At 46.0% G+C, this 21,761-nt stretch overlaps 1 protein-coding gene across 3 annotated transcripts in view; it reads left to right on the forward strand.

The window, feature by feature from the left end:
* Window positions 1-21,761, forward strand: part of LOC106602362 (serine/threonine-protein kinase DCLK2) — an 85,690-nt gene that overhangs the window by 40,656 nt on the left and 23,273 nt on the right. For 2 of the 3 annotated variants that reach the window (XM_045716590.2, XM_045716592.2), the window contains exons 3-5: window positions 17,886-18,015; window positions 20,675-20,782; window positions 21,095-21,148. In XM_045716590.2, coding sequence (XP_045572546.1) covers window positions 17,886-18,015; window positions 20,675-20,782; window positions 21,095-21,148 — 292 coding nt within the window. The remainder of the gene's footprint in view (window positions 1-17,885; window positions 18,016-20,674; window positions 20,783-21,094; window positions 21,149-21,761) is intronic. The other variant, XM_045716591.2, reaches the window with a different exon arrangement.

Here is a 21,761-nt window from a genome sequence, read left to right on the forward strand (position 1 = left end):
GGATCAGAGGGGTGTACTTTTTTACGGTACAGGATCAGAGGGGTGTACTGTATTACGGTACAGGATCAGAGGGGTGTACTGTATTACGGTATAGGATCAGAGGGGTGTACTGTATTACGGTATAGGATCAGAGGGGTGTACTGTATTACGGTATAGGATCAGAGGGGTGTACTGTATTACGGTATAGGATCAGAGGGGGTGTACTGTATTACGGTATAGGATCAGAGGGGTGTACTGTATTACGGTATAGGATCAGAGGGGTGTACTGTATTACGGTATAGGATCAGAGGGGTGTACTGTATTAGGGTATAGGATCAGAGGGGGTGTACTGTATTAGGGTATAGGAACAGAGGGGTGGACTGTATTACGGTATAGGATCAGAGGGGGTGTACTGTATTACGGTATAGGATCAGAGGGGGTGGACTGTATTACGGTATAGGATCAGAGGGGTGGACTGTATTACGGTATAGGATCAGAGGGGGTGGACTGTATTACGGTATAGGATCAGAGGGGGTGTACTGTATTACGGTATAGGATCAGAGGGGTGTACTGTATTACGGTATAGGATCAGAGGGGGTGGACTGTATTAGGGTATAGGATCAGAGGGGGTGTACTGTATAACGGTATCGGATCAGAGGGGTGTACTGTATTACGGTATAGGATCAGAGGGGGTGTACTGTATTACGGTATAGGATCAGAGGGGGTGGACTGTATTACGGTATAGGATCAGAGGGGGTGGACTGTATTACGGTATAGGATCAGAGGGGTGTACTGTATTACGGTATAGGATCAGAGGGGGTGTACTGTATTACGGTATAGGATCAGAGGGGTGTACTGCATTAGGGTATAGGATCAGAGGGGTGGACTGCATTAGGGTATAGGATCAGAGGGGTGGACTGTATTACGGTATAGGATCAGAGGGGGTGGACTGTATTACGGTATAGGATCAGAGGGGGTGGACTGTATTACGGTATAGGATCAGAGGGGGTGTACTGTATTACGGTATAGGATCAGAGGGGTGTACTGTATTACGGTATAGGATCAGAGGGGGTGTACTGTATTACGGTATAGGATCAGAGGGGTGTACTGTATTACGGTATAGGATCAGAGGGGTGTACTGTATTACGGTATAGGATCAGAGGGGTGTACTGTATTACGGTATAGGATCAGAGGGGTGTACTGTATTACGGTATAGGATCAGAGGGGTGTACTGTATTACGGTATAGGATCAGAGGGGTGTACTGTATTACGGTATAGGATCAGAGGGGTGTACTGTATTACGGTATAGGATCAGAGGGGTGTACTGTATTACGGTATAGGATCAGAGGGGGTGTACTGTATTACGGTATAGGATCAGAGGGGTGTACTGTATTACGGTATAGGATCAGAGGGGTGTACTGTATTACGGTATAGGATCAGAGGGGTGTACTGTATTACGGTATAGGATCAGAGGGGTGTACTGTATTACGGTACAGGATCAGAGGGGTGTACTGTATTACGGTATAGGATCAGAGGGGTGTACTGTATTACGGTATAGGATCAGAGGGGTGTACTGTATTACGGTATAGGATCAGAGGGGTGTACTGTATTACGGTATAGGATCAGAGGGGGTGTACTGTATTACGGTATAGGATCAGAGGGGGTGTACTGTATTACGGTACAGGATCAGAGGGGGTGTACTGTATTACGGTACAGGATCAGAGGGGTGTACTGTATTACGGTATAGGATCAGAGGGGTGTACTGTATTACGGTATAGGATCAGAGGGGGTGTACTGTATTACGGTATAGGATCAGAGGGGGTGTACTGTATTACGGTATAGGATCAGAGGGGTGTACTGTATTACGGTATAGGATCAGAGGGGTGTACTGTATTACGGTATAGGATCAGAGGGGTGTACTGTATTACGGTATAGGATCAGAGGGGTGTACTGTATTACGGTATAGGATCAGAGGGGTGTACTGTATTACGGTATAGGATCAGAGGGGTGTACTGTATTACGGTATAGGATCAGAGGGGTGTACTGTATTACGGTATAGGATCAGAGGGGTGTACTGTATTACGGTATAGGATCAGAGGGGTGGACTGTATTACGGTATAGGATCAGAGGGGTGGACTGTATTACGGTATAGGATCAGAGGGGTGGACTGTATTACGGTATAGGATCAGAGGGGGTGGACTGTATTACGGTATAGGATCAGAGGGGTGTACTGTATTACGGTATAGGATCAGAGGGGTGTACTGTATTACGGTATAGGATCAGAGGGGTGTACTGTATTACGGTATAGGATCAGAGGGGTGTACTGTATTACGGTATAGGATCAGAGGGGTGTACTGTATTACGGTATAGGATCAGAGGGGTGTACTGTATTACGGTATAGGATCAGAGGGGTGTACTGTATTACGGTATAGGATCAGAGGGGTGTACTGTATTACGGTATAGGATCAGAGGGGTGTACTGTATTACGGTACAGGATCAGAGGGGTGTACTGTATTACGGTACAGGATCAGAGGGGTGTACTGTATTACGGTATAGGATCAGAGGGGTGTACTGTATTACGGTATAGGATCAGAGGGGGTGTACTGTATTACGGTATAGGATCAGAGGGGGTGTACTGTATTACGGTATAGGATCAGAGGGGGTGTACTGTATTACGGTATAGGATCAGAGGGGTGTAGGGGTGGACTGTATTACGGTATAGGATCAGAGGGGGTGTACTGTATTACGGTATAGGATCAGAGGGGTGTACTGTATTACGGTATAGGATCAGAGGGGTGGACTGTATTACGGTATAGGATCAGAGGGGTGTACTGTATTACGGTATAGGATCAGAGGGGGTGTACTGTATTACGGTATAGGATCAGAGGGGTGTACTGCATTAGGGTATAGGATCAGAGGGGTGGACTGCATTAGGGTATAGGATCAGAGGGGTGGACTGTATTATGGTATAGGATCAGAGGGGGTGGACTGTATTACGGTATAGGATCAGAGGGGGTGGACTGTATTACGGTATAGGATCAGAGGGGGTGTACTGTATTACGGTATAGGATCAGAGGGGTGTACTGTATTACGGTATAGGATCAGAGGGGGTGTACTGTATTACGGTATAGGATCAGAGGGGTGTACTGTATTACGGTATAGGATCAGAGGGGTGTACTGTATTACGGTATAGGATCAGAGGGGTGTACTGTATTACGGTATAGGATCAGAGGGGTGTACTGTATTACGGTATAGGATCAGAGGGGTGTACTGTATTACGGTATAGGATCAGAGGGGTGTACTGTATTACGGTATAGGATCAGAGGGGTGTACTGTATTACGGTATAGGATCAGAGGGGTGTACTGTATTACGGTATAGGATCAGAGGGGTGTACTGTATTACGGTATAGGATCAGAGGGGTGTACTGTATTACGGTATAGGATCAGAGGGGGTGTACTGTATTACGGTATAGGATCAGAGGGGTGTACTGTATTACGGTATAGGATCAGAGGGGTGTACTGTATTACGGTATAGGATCAGAGGGGTGTACTGTATTACGGTACAGGATCAGAGGGGTGTACTGTATTACGGTATAGGATCAGAGGGGTGTACTGTATTACGGTATAGGATCAGAGGGGTGTACTGTATTACGGTATAGGATCAGAGGGGTGTACTGTATTACGGTATAGGATCAGAGGGGTGTACTGTATTACGGTATAGGATCAGAGGGGGTGTACTGTATTACGGTATAGGATCAGAGGGGGTGTACTGTATTACGGTACAGGATCAGAGGGGTGTACTGTATTACGGTATAGGATCAGAGGGGTGTACTGTATTACGGTATAGGATCAGAGGGGGTGTACTGTATTACGGTATAGGATCAGAGGGGTGTACTGTATTACGGTATAGGATCAGAGGGGTGTACTGTATTACGGTATAGGATCAGAGGGGTGTACTGTATTACGGTATAGGATCAGAGGGGGTGGACTGTATTACGGTATAGGATCAGAGGGGGTGGACTGTATTACGGTATAGGATCAGAGGGGTGTACTGTATTACGGTATAGGATCAGAGGGGGTGTACTGTATTACGGTATAGGATCAGAGGGGTGTACTGCATTAGGGTATAGGATCAGAGGGGTGGACTGCATTAGGGTATAGGATCAGAGGGGTGGACTGTATTATGGTATAGGATCAGAGGGGGTGGACTGTATTACGGTATAGGATCAGAGGGGGTGGACTGTATTACGGTATAGGATCAGAGGGGGTGTACTGTATTACGGTATAGGATCAGAGGGGTGTACTGTATTACGGTATAGGATCAGAGGGGGTGTACTGTATTACGGTATAGGATCAGAGGGGTGTACTGTATTACGGTATAGGATCAGAGGGGTGTACTGTATTACGGTATAGGATCAGAGGGGTGTACTGTATTACGGTATAGGATCAGAGGGGTGTACTGTATTACGGTATAGGATCAGAGGGGTGTACTGTATTACGGTATAGGATCAGAGGGGTGTACTGTATTACGGTATAGGATCAGAGGGGTGTACTGTATTACGGTATAGGATCAGAGGGGTGTACTGTATTACGGTATAGGATCAGAGGGGGTGTACTGTATTACGGTATAGGATCAGAGGGGTGTACTGTATTACGGTATAGGATCAGAGGGGTGTACTGTATTACGGTATAGGATCAGAGGGGTGTACTGTATTACGGTACAGGAACAGAGGGGTGTACTGTATTACGGTATAGGATCAGAGGGGTGTACTGTATTACGTTATAGGATCAGAGGGGTGTACTGTATTACGGTATAGGATCAGAGGGGTGTACTGTATTACGGTATAGGATCAGAGGGGGTGTACTGTATTACGGTATAGGATCAGAGGGGGTGTACTGTATTACGGTACAGGATCAGAGGGGGTGTACTGTATTACGGTACAGGATCAGAGGGGTGTACTGTATTACGGTATAGGATCAGAGGGGTGTACTGTATTACGGTATAGGATCAGAGGGGGTGTACTGTATTACGGTATAGGATCAGAGGGGGTGTACTGTATTACGGTATAGGATCAGAGGGGGTGTACTGTATTACGGTATAGGATCAGAGGGGTGTACTGTATTACGGTATAGGATCAGAGGGGTGTACTGTATTACGGTATAGGATCAGAGGGGTGTACTGTATAACGGTATCGGATCAGAGGGGTGTACTGTATTACGGTATAGGATCAGAGGGGGTGTACTGTATTACGGTATAGGATCAGAGGGGGTGGACTGTATTATGGTATAGGATCAGAGGGGTGGACTGTATTATGGTATAGGATCAGAGGGGTGTACTGTATTATGGTATAGGATCAGAGGGGGTGTACTGTATTATGGTATAGGATCAGAGGGGTGTACTGCATTAGGGTATAGGATCAGAGGGGTGGACTGCATTAGGGTATAGGATCAGAGGGGTGGACTGTATTACGGTATAGGATCAGAGGGGGTGGACTGTATTACGGTATAGGATCAGAGGGGGTGGACTGTATTACGGTATAGGATCAGAGGGGGTGTACTGTATTACGGTATAGGATCAGAGGGGTGTACTGTATTACGGTATAGGATCAGAGGGGGTGTACTGTATTACGGTATAGGATCAGAGGGGTGTACTGTATTACGGTATAGGATCAGAGGGGTGTACTGTATTACGGTATAGGATCAGAGGGGTGTACTGTATTACGGTATAGGATCAGAGGGGTGTACTGTATTACGGTATAGGATCAGAGGGGTGTACTGTATTACGGTATAGGATCAGAGGGGTGTACTGTATTACGGTACAGGATCAGAGGGGTGTACTGTATTACGGTATAGGATCAGAGGGGTGTACTGTATTACGGTATAGGATCAGAGGGGGTGTACTGTATTACGGTATAGGATCAGAGGGGTGTACTGTATTACGGTATAGGATCAGAGGGGTGTACTGTATTACGGTATAGGATCAGAGGGGTGTACTGTATTACGGTATAGGATCAGAGGGGTGTACTGTATTACGGTACAGGATCAGAGGGGTGTACTGTATTACGGTATAGGATCAGAGGGGTGTACTGTATTACGGTATAGGATCAGAGGGGTGTACTGTATTACGGTATAGGATCAGAGGGGTGTACTGTATTACGGTATAGGATCAGAGGGGGTGTACTGTATTACGGTATAGGATCAGAGGGGGTGTACTGTATTACGGTACAGGATCAGAGGGGGTGTACTGTATTACGGTACAGGATCAGAGGGGTGTACTGTATTACGGTATAGGATCAGAGGGGTGTACTGTATTACGGTATAGGATCAGAGGGGGTGTACTGTATTACGGTATAGGATCAGAGGGGGTGTACTGTATTACGGTATAGGATCAGAGGGGTGTACTGTATTACGGTATAGGATCAGAGGGGTGTACTGTATTACGGTATAGGATCAGAGGGGTGTACTGTATTACGGTATAGGATCAGAGGGGTGTACTGTATTACGGTATAGGATCAGAGGGGTGTACTGTATTACGGTATAGGATCAGAGGGGGTGTACTGTATTACGGTATAGGATCAGAGGGGTGGACTGCATTAGGGTATAGGATCAGAGGGGTGGACTGCATTAGGGTATAGGATCAGAGGGGTGGACTGTATTACGGTATAGGATCAGAGGGGGTGGACTGTATTACGGTATAGGATCAGAGGGGGTGGACTGTATTACGGTATAGGATCAGAGGGGGTGTACTGTATTACGGTATAGGATCAGAGGGGTGTACTGTATTACGGTATAGGATCAGAGGGGGTGTACTGTATTACGGTATAGGATCAGAGGGGTGTACTGTATTACGGTATAGGATCAGAGGGGTGTACTGTATTACGGTATAGGATCAGAGGGGTGTACTGTATTACGGTATAGGATCAGAGGGGTGTACTGTATTACGGTATAGGATCAGAGGGGTGTACTGTATTACGGTACAGGATCAGAGGGGTGTACTGTATTACGGTACAGGATCAGAGGGGTGTACTGTATTACGGTATAGGATCAGAGGGGGTGTACTGTATTACGGTATAGGATCAGAGGGGTGTACTGTATTACGGTATAGGATCAGAGGGGTGTACTGTATTACGGTATAGGATCAGAGGGGTGTACTGTATTACGGTATAGGATCAGAGGGGTGTACTGTATTACGGTATAGGATCAGAGGGGTGTACTGTATTACGGTATAGGATCAGAGGGGTGTACTGTATTACGGTATAGGATCAGAGGGGTGTACTGTATTACGGTATAGGATCAGAGGGGTGTACTGTATTACGGTATAGGATCAGAGGGGTGTACTGTATTACGGTATAGGATCAGAGGGGGTGTACTGTATTACGGTATAGGATCAGAGGGGGTGTACTGTATTACGGTACAGGATCAGAGGGGGTGTACTGTATTACGGTACAGGATCAGAGGGGTGTACTGTATTACGGTACAGGATCAGAGGGGTGTACTGTATTACGGTATAGGATCAGAGGGGGTGTACTGTATTACGGTATAGGATCAGAGGGGGTGTACTGTATTACGGTATAGGATCAGAGGGGTGTACTGTATTACGGTATAGGATCAGAGGGGTGTACTGTATTACGGTATAGGATCAGAGGGGTGTACTGTATAACGGTATAGGATCAGAGGGGTGTACTGTATTACGGTATAGGATCAAAGGGGTTGTACTGTATTACGGTATAGGATCAGAGGGGTGTACTTTTTTACGGTACAGGATCAGAGGGGTGTACTGTATTACGGTACAGGATCAGAGGGGTGTACTGTATTACGGTATAGGATCAGAGGGGTGTACTGTATTACGGTATAGGATCAGAGGGGTGTACTGTATTACGGTATAGGATCAGAGGGGTGTACTGTATTACGGTATAGGATCAGAGGGGGTGTACTGTATTACGGTATAGGATCAGAGGGGTGTACTGTATTACGGTATAGGATCAGAGGGGTGTACTGTATTACGGTATAGGATCAGAGGGGTGTACTGTATTACGGTATAGGATCAGAGGGGGTGTACTGTATTACGGTATAGGATCAGAGGGGGTGTACTGTATTACGGTACAGGATCAGAGGGGGTGTACTGTATTACGGTACAGGATCAGAGGGGTGTACTGTATTACGGTATAGGATCAGAGGGGTGTACTGTATTACGGTATAGGATCAGAGGGGGTGTACTGTATTACGGTATAGGATCAGAGGGGGTGTACTGTATTACGGTATAGGATCAGAGGGGTGTACTGTATTACGGTATAGGATCAGAGGGGTGTACTGTATTACGGTATAGGATCAGAGGGGTGTACTGTATTACGGTATAGGATCAGAGGGGTGTACTGTATTACGGTATAGGATCAGAGGGGTGTACTGTATTACGGTATAGGATCAGAGGGGTGTACTGTATTACGGTATAGGATCAGAGGGGGTGTACTGCATTAGGGTATAGGATCAGAGGGGTGTACTGCATTAGGGTATAGGATCAGAGGGGTGGACTGCATTAGGGTATAGGATCAGAGGGGTGGACTGTATTACGGTATAGGATCAGAGGGGGTGGACTGTATTACGGTATAGGATCAGAGGGGGTGGACTGTATTACGGTATAGGATCAGAGGGGGTGTACTGTATTACGGTATAGGATCAGAGGGGTGTACTGTATTACGGTATAGGATCAGAGGGGGTGTACTGTATTACGGTATAGGATCAGAGGGGTGTACTGTATTACGGTATAGGATCAGAGGGGTGTACTGTATTACGGTATAGGATCAGAGGGGTGTACTGTATTACGGTATAGGATCAGAGGGGTGTACTGTATTACGGTATAGGATCAGAGGGGTGTACTGTATTACGGTACAGGATCAGAGGGGTGTACTGTATTACGGTACAGGATCAGAGGGGTGTACTGTATTACGGTATAGGATCAGAGGGGGTGTACTGTATTACGGTATAGGATCAGAGGGGTGTACTGTATTACGGTATAGGATCAGAGGGGTGTACTGTATTACGGTATAGGATCAGAGGGGTGTACTGTATTACGGTATAGGATCAGAGGGGTGTACTGTATTACGGTATAGGATCAGAGGGGTGTACTGTATTACGGTATAGGATCAGAGGGGTGTACTGTATTACGGTATAGGATCAGAGGGGTGTACTGTATTACGGTATAGGATCAGAGGGGTGTACTGTATTACGGTATAGGATCAGAGGGGGTGTACTGTATTACGGTATAGGATCAGAGGGGGTGTACTGTATTACGGTATAGGATCAGAGGGGGTGTACTGTATTACGGTACAGGATCAGAGGGGGTGTACTGTATTACGGTACAGGATCAGAGGGGTGTACTGTATTACGGTATAGGATCAGAGGGGTGTACTGTATTACGGTATAGGATCAGAGGGGGTGTACTGTATTACGGTATAGGATCAGAGGGGGTGTACTGTATTACGGTATAGGATCAGAGGGGTGTACTGTATTACGGTATAGGATCAGAGGGGTGTACTGTATTACGGTATAGGATCAGAGGGGTGTACTGTATAACGGTATAGGATCAGAGGGGTGTACTGTATTACGGTATAGGATCAAAGGGGTTGTACTGTATTACGGTATAGGATCAGAGGGGTGTACTTTTTTACGGTACAGGATCAGAGGGGTGTACTGTATTACGGTACAGGATCAGAGGGGTGTACTGTATTACGGTATAGGATCAGAGGGGTGTACTGTATTACGGTATAGGATCAGAGGGGTGTACTGTATTACGGTATAGGATCAGAGGGGTGTACTGTATTACGGTATAGGATCAGAGGGGGTGTACTGTATTACGGTATAGGATCAGAGGGGTGTACTGTATTACGGTATAGGATCAGAGGGGTGTACTGCATTAGGGTATAGGAACAGAGGGGTGGACTGTATTACGGTATAGGATCAGAGGGGGTGGACTGTATTACGGTATAGGATCAGAGGGGGTGGACTGTATTACGGTATAGGATCAGAGGGGGTGTACTGTATTACGGTATAGGATCAGAGGGGTGGACTGTATTACGGTATAGGATCAGAGGGGGTGTACTGTATTACGGTATAGGATTAGAGGGGTGTACTGTATTACGGTATAGGATCAGAGGGGGTGGACTGTATTAGGGTATAGGATCAGAGGGGGTGTACTGTATTACGGTATCGGATCAGAGGGGAGTACTGTATTACGGTATAGGATCAGAGGGGGTGTACTGTATTACGGTATAGGATCAGAGGGGGTGTACTGTATTACGGTATAGGATCAGAGGGGGTGGACTGTATTACGGTATAGGATCAGAGGGGTGGACTGTATTACGGTATAGGATCAGAGGGGTGTACTGTATTATGGTATAGGATCAGAGGGGGTGTACTGTATTATGGTATAGGATCAGAGGGGGTGTACTGCATTATGGTATAGGATCAGAGGGGTGTACTGCATTAGGGTATAGGATCAGAGGGGTGGACTGCATTAGGGTATAGGATCAGAGGGGTGGACTGTATTACGGTATAGGATCAGAGGGGGTGGACTGTATTACGGTATAGGATCAGAGGGGGTGGACTGTATTACGGTATAGGATCAGAGGGGGTGGACTGTATTACGGTATAGGATCAGAGGGGGTGTACTGTATTACGGTATAGGATCAGAGGGGTGGACTGTATTACGGTATAGGATCAGAGGGGTGGACTGTATTACGGTATAGGATCAGAGGGGTGGACTGTATTACGGTATAGGATCAGAGGGGTGGACTGTATTACGGTATAGGATCAGAGGGGTGTACTGTATTACGGTATAGGATCAGAGGGGTGTACTGTATTACGGTATAGGATCAGAGGGGTGTACTGTATTACGGTATAGGATCAGAGGGGTGTACTGTATTACGGTATAGGATCAGAGGGGTGTACTGTATTACGGTATAGGATCAGAGGGGTGGACTGTATTACGGTATAGGATCAGAGGGGTGTACTGTATTACGGTATAGGATCAGAGGGGGTGTACTGTATTACGGTATAGGATCAGAGGGGTGGACTGTATTACGGTATAGGATCAGAGGGGTGGACTGTATTACGGTATAGGATCAGAGGGGTGTACTGTATTACGGTATAGGATCAGAGGGGTGTACTGTATTACGGTATAGGATCAGATTGGTGTACTGTATTACGGTATAGGATCAGAGGGGTGTACTGTATTAGGGTATAGGATCAGAGGGGGTGTACTGTATTACGGTATAGGATCAGAGGGGGTGGACTGTATACGTTATAGGATCATGTCACTGCACAGGGATGTGACTCAGATCTCAGAGGGGAGACACAGCTGGCTGTCTGAGTGTGTAAGAGATAGGCCTGCTGGGCTGAGTTCTCTGTAGTCTGGTGTGCCAGAGTTCAGTTGTCTACAGGGGAGTTAGGCTAGTCTTTAGCTACAGGGATTTCACCAGCAGTCAGTAATACTAGTGTTTTTATGGAGCGAGAAGCTCTCTGACATTTAGATTTTGTTGTCACCGTTCTCTGAGCTATTCGCCTTGACTGAGGAATAGCCATTTTTCTTTAGGTGTCGTAATATAAAATGCCAGTCATTAAGTATGTATCATGTTATATTGCCGTGGTTTTCCATCTAAATGGCCTGGTAGCAGAGAATCCACAGTGACACGCTCTTTTGGTACTGCTCTGTTAAAGGTTCTCAGAATTAATGTTCCCTCAACTGTGATTTGAATGTAAGCGAATTAATTTGACTGGATTCCGCTTGCTGCTGCCATTGTCCGGTCTCACTGAGGAAGGCCTGATGAATACCAAAGCCAGCTCCTTTTTTCCGTTGTTTGGTGGTTTAGGCTATTCAAAAGCCACCTCCGTATGGATTTGAGGCCAACTGGAATTTGCGCTGGTAAAAAGCCTACGGTGTTTAGCCGCTAATCGCTAGTCTTAATTCAGCACAGCTAGCTAATGATGAGCTTAATTTCTCCCCCTAGCTCTGTGTTTTTCCTCTCCCTCCATCTCGTCAAAGGCTGGTTGTCTAACATGAGTGAGGAGAGTTACCACTCTAATCTAAAATAATGAACCAGTAGTCTACACTCCACTCACAGATTAAGCAGCAGTTTACGTATCCTGCACCGTAGAGTAACTAACTAGCTAATCAGTCTTAAAAAGAGGAATCCAATTATCATACATTTGGAATGAGGCGGATTCATTTGCCTGTTCGTACTTATGGTGTGTAGCCTACGGCTCTGAATAGTTGGTAACCCGTGTGAGGACAACCCCAATATCCCACAATGCACTCTGTCCTGACTCCTCTTCCATGGTGCTGTGCATTGCAGTACGCTACTCCGACCTCGCTGAAGGCAGTAGGCACAGAGTTTCCCTCTCTCTCGCTCCTTCTAAACGATCCCCCTCTTTTTCCCTCCCTCCTTTCTCTTCTCTCCTGCGTAAACCAGCTCTCTCTCCCAAACCATCCCTCTCTTTCTTCACTCCCTCTCTCCTCCATTCCCGGGAGATCCCACCCCTCTTACCCTCTTATTACTGTCACCCTCCCACCCCATGATTACAGCGATTGGGCTGTCAGGCCTGTGATGATGATAATGGGGGTCTATATTTTCATCCTCACTCCCACTGCAGCGCCTCAGAGTACACCCACTAATCGACCCGCTACCACCTTCATTATGGAAAGGGAAGTAAGCAACGATCGAGAGCTGTAGCCTAGTCTACTCCACTCACCTTTTATGAGAATTGCTGTCTTGCTTTTCAGTTGATGAATATCTTTTTCTCTGTGAACGAGTGATGACATTCCAGCTCCGTTTCAAGACGTAAAAGGTCTTGTGATGTTCTGTATAGCTTGTCCTGTATGAGAGCTGGGTAGGATTCCTTCTGTCCCACAGTGGTTGTTAGCTCAATGGCCTTCACATCTGTCAGTTCAGTCAGAGTCCATGTCCCTTTCGGGGATAATTTAGCCCATTTCTCCATTGGGTGAAAGTGATATTTTAGCTCACATCAATGTCAAATCAAATTTTATTGGTTGCGTACACATATTTAGCAGATGTTATTGAGAGTGTAGCGAAATACTTGATTCTCCAGCTCCAACAGTACAGTAGTATGTAACAATACACACACATCTAAAAGAATGGAATTAAGAAATTAGGATGAGCAATGTCTTTTTTGTTGATGGTTTTCCAAACATGCCGTCTTCTAGCAAGTAATAACATCATCCTGAATGTTTTAATCTGTTTAAATTGTTGTTTTATAGCCCACAGCATGAGCCTGTCAATGATGGATTTTTCACATCAATATCCTCATAGGAACATCCCATTGTCGATCTAAATGCCAACCTCATAATTGAACCACTAGTAAACAGTCGTTAATTATATATCAAATCAGATATTTTAGTTCTGACTTTCTCACACAACAACAGCTGTTTTAGGGGGTGTGTTTTGCCCCCCAAGTCCTCAACCCATATTTCTCTCTGTTGCTGGGTCGGCCAGGGCAGAATAGGAGAGATGGGAAGGCCAGAGGCAGAGAGGGACAAACGGAGAACAAGGAAAGGTCAACATTTGAAAAAGTGTGTGAGATGGGAGGGCAAACTGAGGTTACAGATGTCACCCCAAAGAAACACAGACACATACATAAGATTAACTTTCACTCACCAAAGACACACACCCCAAAGACACACAGCCACAAGATTCCCCCCCTCCCCCAAATGATTAATCTCCCGGATAGGACTAATTCAACCTGACAGGGTCTGTGTGCCATTGGCTGTTGTTGATCCTGGCAGCGGTTGTCAAGGGAACACAAACAGCAACATGGACTATGAGGTCTGACATCCTTATCCTGCCTTATTAATCTGTTCACTACTATTCCCCCAGACGGTACCGTGGCCTCAGCATGCACTTAGAGAGGATGCTCTCCAGAGGATGTAGTCAGCACAATTGGGACTGTGCTTCTTCTGTGGGAGCAGACATTTTGTAAACAACCTTGTTTAAAGACCTCTTTTATCCCTTCTTTCTCACCTCTCTTTCTTTCCAAAACCCTGTGAGTGTATCCCCCTTATCTCCGTCTGTCCTTGGCCTCCTGGGAACCACAGGCCATCTTAAATGACCCACAGTGATCTACAGTAGTCCTATTCAGCCTCCGGGAGGCTGCCACGATGGTAGCCAGGCCTGAAGCCTCCTGGACAATCACATCGCCCCACTGTGGGGTCGCCACAGTGGTTTCCCAGGTGGCAATCAACCGGGCAACCGTTTCCAGGGGCGATACGAAATAACCTATCTAATTCACTCTCCTCTCTGACAACTAAAAGGAGTACCTCTTCTGTGGTCAAATTGTCAAACGTCTGTGTGAAAGTGAAAAGTGTTGGGCTTGTGTTGTGTACTGTACCCATAATAATGTCGTACTGTACCCATAATAGTGTCGTACTGTACCATAATAGTGTCGTACTGTACCCATAATAGTGTCGTATTGCTTTTCCAGATCCCAGAGATTTCCCCCCGCACTATCACCAACGTCTCCTGTCCTGTCTGCTGGTGTCATCACCACTGGCCTGTACCCAGGCAGGGGACACAGTGACAAGGCCACCTCAGCAGTCTGATGCTGCTGGCTGTCACACACCGTGTCCTCATAATGCAGACTCTGTCACACGCTGTACTGTGTCCCCATAATGCAGACTCTGTCTGGACAGCTCAGCCCTGGATGGATGGAAAACTACTGGCTTTTCTTACCTGAGATCTGACCCTAGATCTGCAGTGTTCTGAACTTCACTATCATGTCAGCTAATGCTTATGGCATTAGATTCTGAGAATATCTGATGTGTCACTGTGAGTGCATATTTAGAATGTTTTACATGAGTCTGTAGTGTGTTTGGTGTGGATCCCAGGAAGAGTATCTGCTGTGTTAGCAGCAGCTAATGGGGATCCTAGTAAAATACTAATACTTGGCAGTACCACTGAGCAGCTTACGACATTAGCTTATATGGTTTGTCCTTTTCATTAACAATGTACTCATGGTACTGGACTTAATCCATGGTGCATGTACACTATCACATCTCATAGGATCTGTAGCCTGTAGGTTACATATGTGTTGTGAAGGCCTTCATCCGATGGGAAAGATCATCAAAGGCAGCTGAAGTGTTCCAGCAATGTCTACTGCTCCCGGTCTTAAAGCCGTCGCCATGACGACGCCAACATATGGCTAGTTGTCCTGGTGATCAGCTGCTCAGTGTAAGTGATCCTGGCTGAGGAATGGCAGCCATCTCAGCTATGCCACCCAAGAGCCACTGCCTGCCAAACACACACACCTCTCACCTCACTGCTTTCTGTCTCTGTTTGTCTCTGTCTGTCTCTGTCTGTCTCTGTTTATCTCTCTCTGTCTCTGTCTGTCTCTGTCTGTCTCTGTTTATCTCTCTCTGTCTCTGTCTGTTTCTGTCTGTCTCTGTCTGTCTCTGTTTATCTCTCTCTGTCTCTGTCTGTCTCTGTTTATCTCTCTCTGTCTCTGTCTGTTTCTGTTTGTCTCTCTCTGTCTCTGTTTATCTCTCTCTGTCTCTGTTTATCTCTCTCTGTCTCTGTTTATCTCTCTCTGTCTCTGTCTGTCTCTGTTTATCTCTCTCTGTCTCTGTCTGTTTCTGTTTGTCTCTCTCTGTCTCTGTTTATCTCTCTCTGTCTCTGTTTATCTCTCTCTGTCTCTGTTTATCTCTCTCTGTCTCTGTCTGTCTCTGTCTGTCTCTGTTTATCTCTCTCTGTCTCTGTCTGTCTCTGTCTGTCTCTGTTTATCTCTCTCTGTCTCTGTCTGTCTCTCTCTGTCTCTGTTTATCTCTCTCTGTCTCTGTTTGTCTCTCTCTGTCTCTGTTTATCTCTCTCTGTCTCTGTCTGTCTCTGTTTATCTCTCTCTGTCTCCTGTCTGTCTCTGTCTCCTGTCTGTCTGTCTCTGTCTCCTGTCTGTCTCATGTCTGTCTCCTGTCTCTGTCTCCTGCCTGTCTCTGTCTGTCTGTCTGTCTGTCTGTCTGTCTGTCTGTCTGTCTGTCTGTCTGTCTGTCTGTCTGTCTGTCTGTCTGTCTGTCTGTCTGTCTGTCTGTCTGTCTGTCTGTCTGTCTCTCTCTCTCAGCCTCCAATGGCTATTGATTTAGATTTTGCCTCACAACACACTGCCAAGTCAAGTCATCCATTCATGTATTAAGTCAGCATGACATAGTTTCTGTCTGAGCCCTTAAAATGATGTGTGGGGATGGAGGAGATTTGGAATCTGTATTGGAAGAGGATTTTGGTCAATGTGTTATGATGGCTGTTGCTGTTTTGAGTTGGCATATTTATAAATCTGCAGTCCTGAGAGAGAAGGTCCTCCAGCAGACTGCTCTCCATCTGCTCCAGAGTCCAGGCCCACCACACACAGTCCCTCTTCCACTGCCTCAACCCCCAAGCTTCTGTGGCTGTCCCATCTGCCTCCCTAACTGGCTCCAACCAGTCAACCCTCTCTCCCCTCTCCCAGAGTATGAGTGGGGTGTGTGGGGGTGAGATGATGATGATGATGATGATGATAAAGGAATCCCCGTCCTGCCTGTCCACCCACTGATACTCCCTGCCTGCCTGGGCTGAATGCACTACGACAGTAATGCAGAGGAGCTTGTGTGTGTGTGTGTGTGTGTGTGTGTGTGTGTGTGTGTGTGTGTGTGTGTGTGTGTGTGTGTGTGTGTGTGTGGATAAGTAATGTAGGCGCAACTCCCTCTGCTTTGTGTGATTAAATCATGGTAGCTATAGATATTACATGAGAGAAAGGAGAGGTGGAAGGCAGGTTGACGTTTATTGTCATGAATCTTGCCCTGGAGGCAGAACTGAGCGATGTCCGCTAGATGGGCCAGCTGCAAGTCAAAATGAATGTACGGTTAGGGTTAGGCATTAGGGTTAGCAGTGTGGTTAAGGTTAGGGTTAGGCATTAGGGTTAGCAGTGTGGTTAAGGTTGGGCATTAGGGTTAGCAGTGGTGTTAAGGTTAGGTTTAGAATCATGTGCCAGCTAGTGACCAATCTGCAGAGCTGCCTCCAGGGCAAGATTCATGACGAAAAACACTAACCTGGAAGTGGAGAGAAGACAAAATGGAGATGGAAGGTGAAGAGAGGGCGATAAAGAAACAGCCTACGCAACAGAAATGCTTGCTGCAGTGATTTCCTCACATGACAGTGTATTTAGACTCTGCAGTACTTTATTGTTGTGATATTTTGACCCTCAGCTCTTTGCTGTAAGCTGTAAAGTGTTGCCTCGTTCATTGTGGCACTGAGCTTAGCAACCATGAAAGAGCTATCACATCACAGACAGATTTTAATTGGGCTGTTCGAGTGAGCCGTCAGCATGTAGCGACACACACACACACACACACACACACACACACACACACACACACACACACACACACACACACACACACACAGTGATGTGCGGAAAATAATGAAATACCACAGACATCCTTCAACAACATGACATGTTATAATAATGGCCCGTTCTTCTCCAGTTCTACCAGAGTGGGATCCAGCTATAATATAATTGTGATGTTTAGTAGAATCATCTGAAAGACTATGTCCTGGAGAGTGGGATGTTCACACAGAGATTATGCAATAGTGAGTACAATAGGGTGTGAAACGATTGGATTCCCATTCGGCTTCTGTCTGCATATTAAATAGTGGATGAGCTACTGTTTCCACAAATGAAATTAGGTAATTCTCCACAGAGATGCATGGTATGGGTACACCCCATTAGACAGAACTTTAGAAGATGTCTTGCGAGGGCCCATAATATTTCTATAACTAGTGCCCAGAGTTTTTCCTCTAAACTCAAGGACCTACACATGATTCCTCTTCTAGCTTACCTTCCTCTGCACTAGCTTACCTTCCTCTCCCTCTCCCCAGATCACCTGTCTCCAGGACTTCTTCGGCGAGGACGACGTGTTCATCGCGTGCGGCCCAGAGAAGTACCGCTACGCCCAGGATGACTTCCTGTTGGATCACAGTGGTAAGGCTTCTGTAGCCTTTGTGACTGGTAGGCCTGACTAACTAAATCTAACATCACCTGTATGTTGTGAAACCTTGGTCTCTCTCATAGAAATAGATGTAGATTCCTGTTCTAGTGTCTATATTTCTATGGCCTCTCTGTCCCAACCCTTCCCTCCCACTTTCCTTCCTATTTCCTTCATAGGGTGCGTGGGACATGCCAGGTCTCCCTCGGCAAAGAGGTCTTCTGACCTCAATGGGACTTCCTGGTTAAATAAAGGTCATAAAAATTGCACACTATTCCCTATAGAGCCTCCATAGGGCTCTGGTGAAAAGGAGTGTACTATATTGGGAATAGGTTGCCATTTTGGACATACCCCTCCTTTCTGTCTCTCATAGTATAGTGTAACTTCCCTAAAGAGATGTCAATGCCAAACCACTTTCCCCTTTTCATACTAGAAGTCAGGATGAAGTGTGTCTGAAAGGTGGAACATGATAATTATCTGTCAACTATACAACAGTGAACGTTCATTTTCTCAGTTGAATGAGACTCATAATTGTTCTAAAAGTGGTTCCGGTGACTCGTGATGCTTAATCATGACTCTAACATAGTGTGATCATCACTCAATATCTTAGTTCATTCCTCTCCTCCGAGAGGGAAACGATTGATTACAGTATGTGTGAGACTATCGGTCTGAACACACACAGATTCCTGACTTCTGTAGGGGAAAGTGGCTGCAGTCACATTTTGTAGGGTGTAGTTGTAGTAGTACATTCCATTCCAGGGTTCTTGAGTGAATGTCATTATGTGTATATGTACCGTCCCCATGTTGAGAAGAAGACGTTCTTGAAAATCACTTAAAAGATGTCCGCAGCGATACCCCCTACTGCAGCAGGATATGGCCTCTTTAGTCCATAGCTAACCCATTGTTATCTTAAGCAGGCCGATGTCAGTACAACTCCTCTGCAGTCCCCTATCCTCTGTGCTAGATAAGGTGGAGACAGGACGTATAATATCCAAACAGGCTAATTTTAGACACCTGTCCAAACTATTCCCAAGGTTCTAGCTACATCCTGTTTTCTTGGTGTTGCTCCTGTAACATAACATTTAAAGCTGCAATATGTCACTTTTTGGACAAAAAAAAAAAAAGGTATAGAAAAGAGGTATAGATCTGCCACTCGCATTGAAAGCAAGTCTAAGAAGCGGTATATCTGTTCTATGTGCTCTATTTCTATATGGCCCATTTTTTAGTTTAGTTTTTGTGTCTTTTACTTTCGGTTGTGTGCACCAGCTGAAAATATATTTCACTGCAGTTTAGATGGTACAATGATTCTCTACACTATACTTGCTTGTTTTTTCACATAAACAGAAATTAGGCAAACTATTAAAATGTTAGCAACAAGGAAATGGCAGAGTGATTTCTGCATAGTGCATCTTTAAAACACACACACACACACACGCGCACACACACAGGTGTAAACACTGTTTGTTCTAACGATGAGTGTTTAGTTTCTTCAGCTGAATCTGTTCTTCAGTTGTTTTAGCGCTTCCTTGTCCTACTTCTCCTGCCATGCTCCATTTGAAGAATTAGGTCTTCTCAAAAACAAGTGTTTGCTCTAGGTACCTCTTTTCAGCTGCTAAGTCTTTGCAAAGTCTTACAGGAGTCCCAATGGGCTGTTGCACTGTCAGACTCAATTGTGGAGAACAGTGTCAAATCCAAACACAGTTTAGGGAACGATATAAAAAGTCAACACTGCAAGTAAACAAACTTGCGTGGTACAGTAGCTAGCATTGTAGTAAACAGAATCGCACCTGGGGTCTGCTCCAATAACAGGCTTGGGTCACGTCCACTTCATAGGGAATCATTTGTCTCCAATTGGCCACAGTTGGTTGGTTCCTCCTCTGTGTTCACGGTGTCATAATAGCGTCTAGCACTGTAACACCCCCCAATTAACCCAGACAGTTTAACCACTAGTCTCATTATAGTAACCAGTCATATGCTGCTCCTGAACGCAGCTCGCTCTGTCTGTGAAGTGTATCACAGGCGGTTGGTGGCACCTTAATTGGGGAGGACGGGGCTCGTGGTAGCGGCTGGAGCGGGATCAGTAGAATGGTGTCAAATACATTGAACACGTGGTTTCCAGGTGTTTGATTCCGTTCACTCCGTTCCAGCCATTATTATGAGCCGTCCTCCCCTCACCAGCCTCCACTGTTGTATGTGTCTGTGCAACACCACTACAACAGTTGAACCACCAACCTCGTTACCCCGACACCTACTGCTCCAGCATGCAGCGCAGCTCTGTCAGCTCTGCCAGCTGGTGTACTAGCACAACGGCGTTGGTAGCAGCGCAGCAGGCAGCAGACACGATAGCGTAATTACCACAGCTTGTGAATTTTTCATGGAGTTATGGCGCGCACAGAGCCACAGACGATTGCACATGTGGTGTTCGTTTGGAAAAAGCAAACGCTTAACTGAGTTTTTTTTTGTGGAAAGCTCTCTGCGTGAATTAAACATTCTTAACTTCTTGAACACTCCGTACTTAATGCTTTCTCAAAGAGAGCCAATTATATTATGGAGCAAGTTCCTAGCTGGAGCTATTTTAGAATAGTTTGACTGGAACACTGGGGACTATATTGAATTGTGCTAGATAGGAAATGAGGTCGGTGTGTGAGTGTGGTTTTAACCCTGTGTGTGTTGTCTTCACAGAATGCCGGGTGCTCAAGTCCTCATACTCTGCTCGCTCGCCGACTCCAACGAGGGCTGCTGGGAGCAAGAGCCCTGGACTCTCACGCCGTATCAAGTCCCCTGGCATAGGTATACACATGCATGCACGTACACACAAACAAACAAACAAACACACACACACACACAAACAGTTATTGGGTGATGGACTGAGTAACTGATTTTCATCTGACACTAACTAGTGTAATCACCTCAAAAAGAGTGTCAGGATTTTGGCAGGCTAATGGCCATTTGGCCAATTACCGAACTAATTACCGACCAATTACCGAACTTTGGCCAATTATCTGAAGCTCAGTTAAAATTTGATTTTGAGGCTTTAAGTTGGACATTGAAACCTCGAGCTGTAAAATATTTTTGTTTGCAATTTTCTCTTTCTCTCTGCAGTAAGAAGACCAATCCATTACTCCACCAGTAGTCAGTCTCCTGTTAAATCCCCAGGTAAGCCTGTTGACATCCTGCACTGCCCACTCTATTGGCCCATTACCCAACCACAACAAACCACTCATTTTCATCTAGCTAGCTATCATTACTAGGACCTTGAGTTTTCCCCTGAGCATGAAGCCTAACCAGGAATAACTCCTGGCCTTAATCATCACCACAATATTTTAACAATAATCACTACATGAGTCTTTCTCAGAGAGGGCACCAATGAAACCCTTTTGAAGTTCCTGACTGCTTGGAGTCTTGGTCAGTGCACCCGTGGCCTGAGGTTGACCTTGTGGCTGACGGGGCCCTGCGAGAGGTCCAGTTAGTCTCTTTCAGTACAGTATGTTGTAATGTCAGTCAGCCTCCTGCTGTGTAGGGAAGTGCCATCAATTACTCTGAAGGAACTCTGCTCCACTGTGGACCTCCCTGGCCTGCCACCCTGACCCAAGACTATTTAAAGATCTCTGGATATCGCTCTCTCTTTCTCCCCCTCTCTTTCTCTGGCTCTTGCTCTCTCTCTTTTTCGCTCTGTGTTTTTCTCTCTCCTCTCTTCCTGGCCCTGGCCCAGAAACTCTCTCTGGCTTCTACAGTATGCATCGAATCTGAGCACAGACTGGTGCAGGAC

Source organism: Salmo salar, chromosome 04 (genome assembly GCF_965601325.2).
Source record: "Salmo salar chromosome 04, fSalSal1, whole genome shotgun sequence".
NCBI lineage: Eukaryota > Metazoa > Chordata > Actinopteri > Salmoniformes > Salmonidae > Salmo > Salmo salar.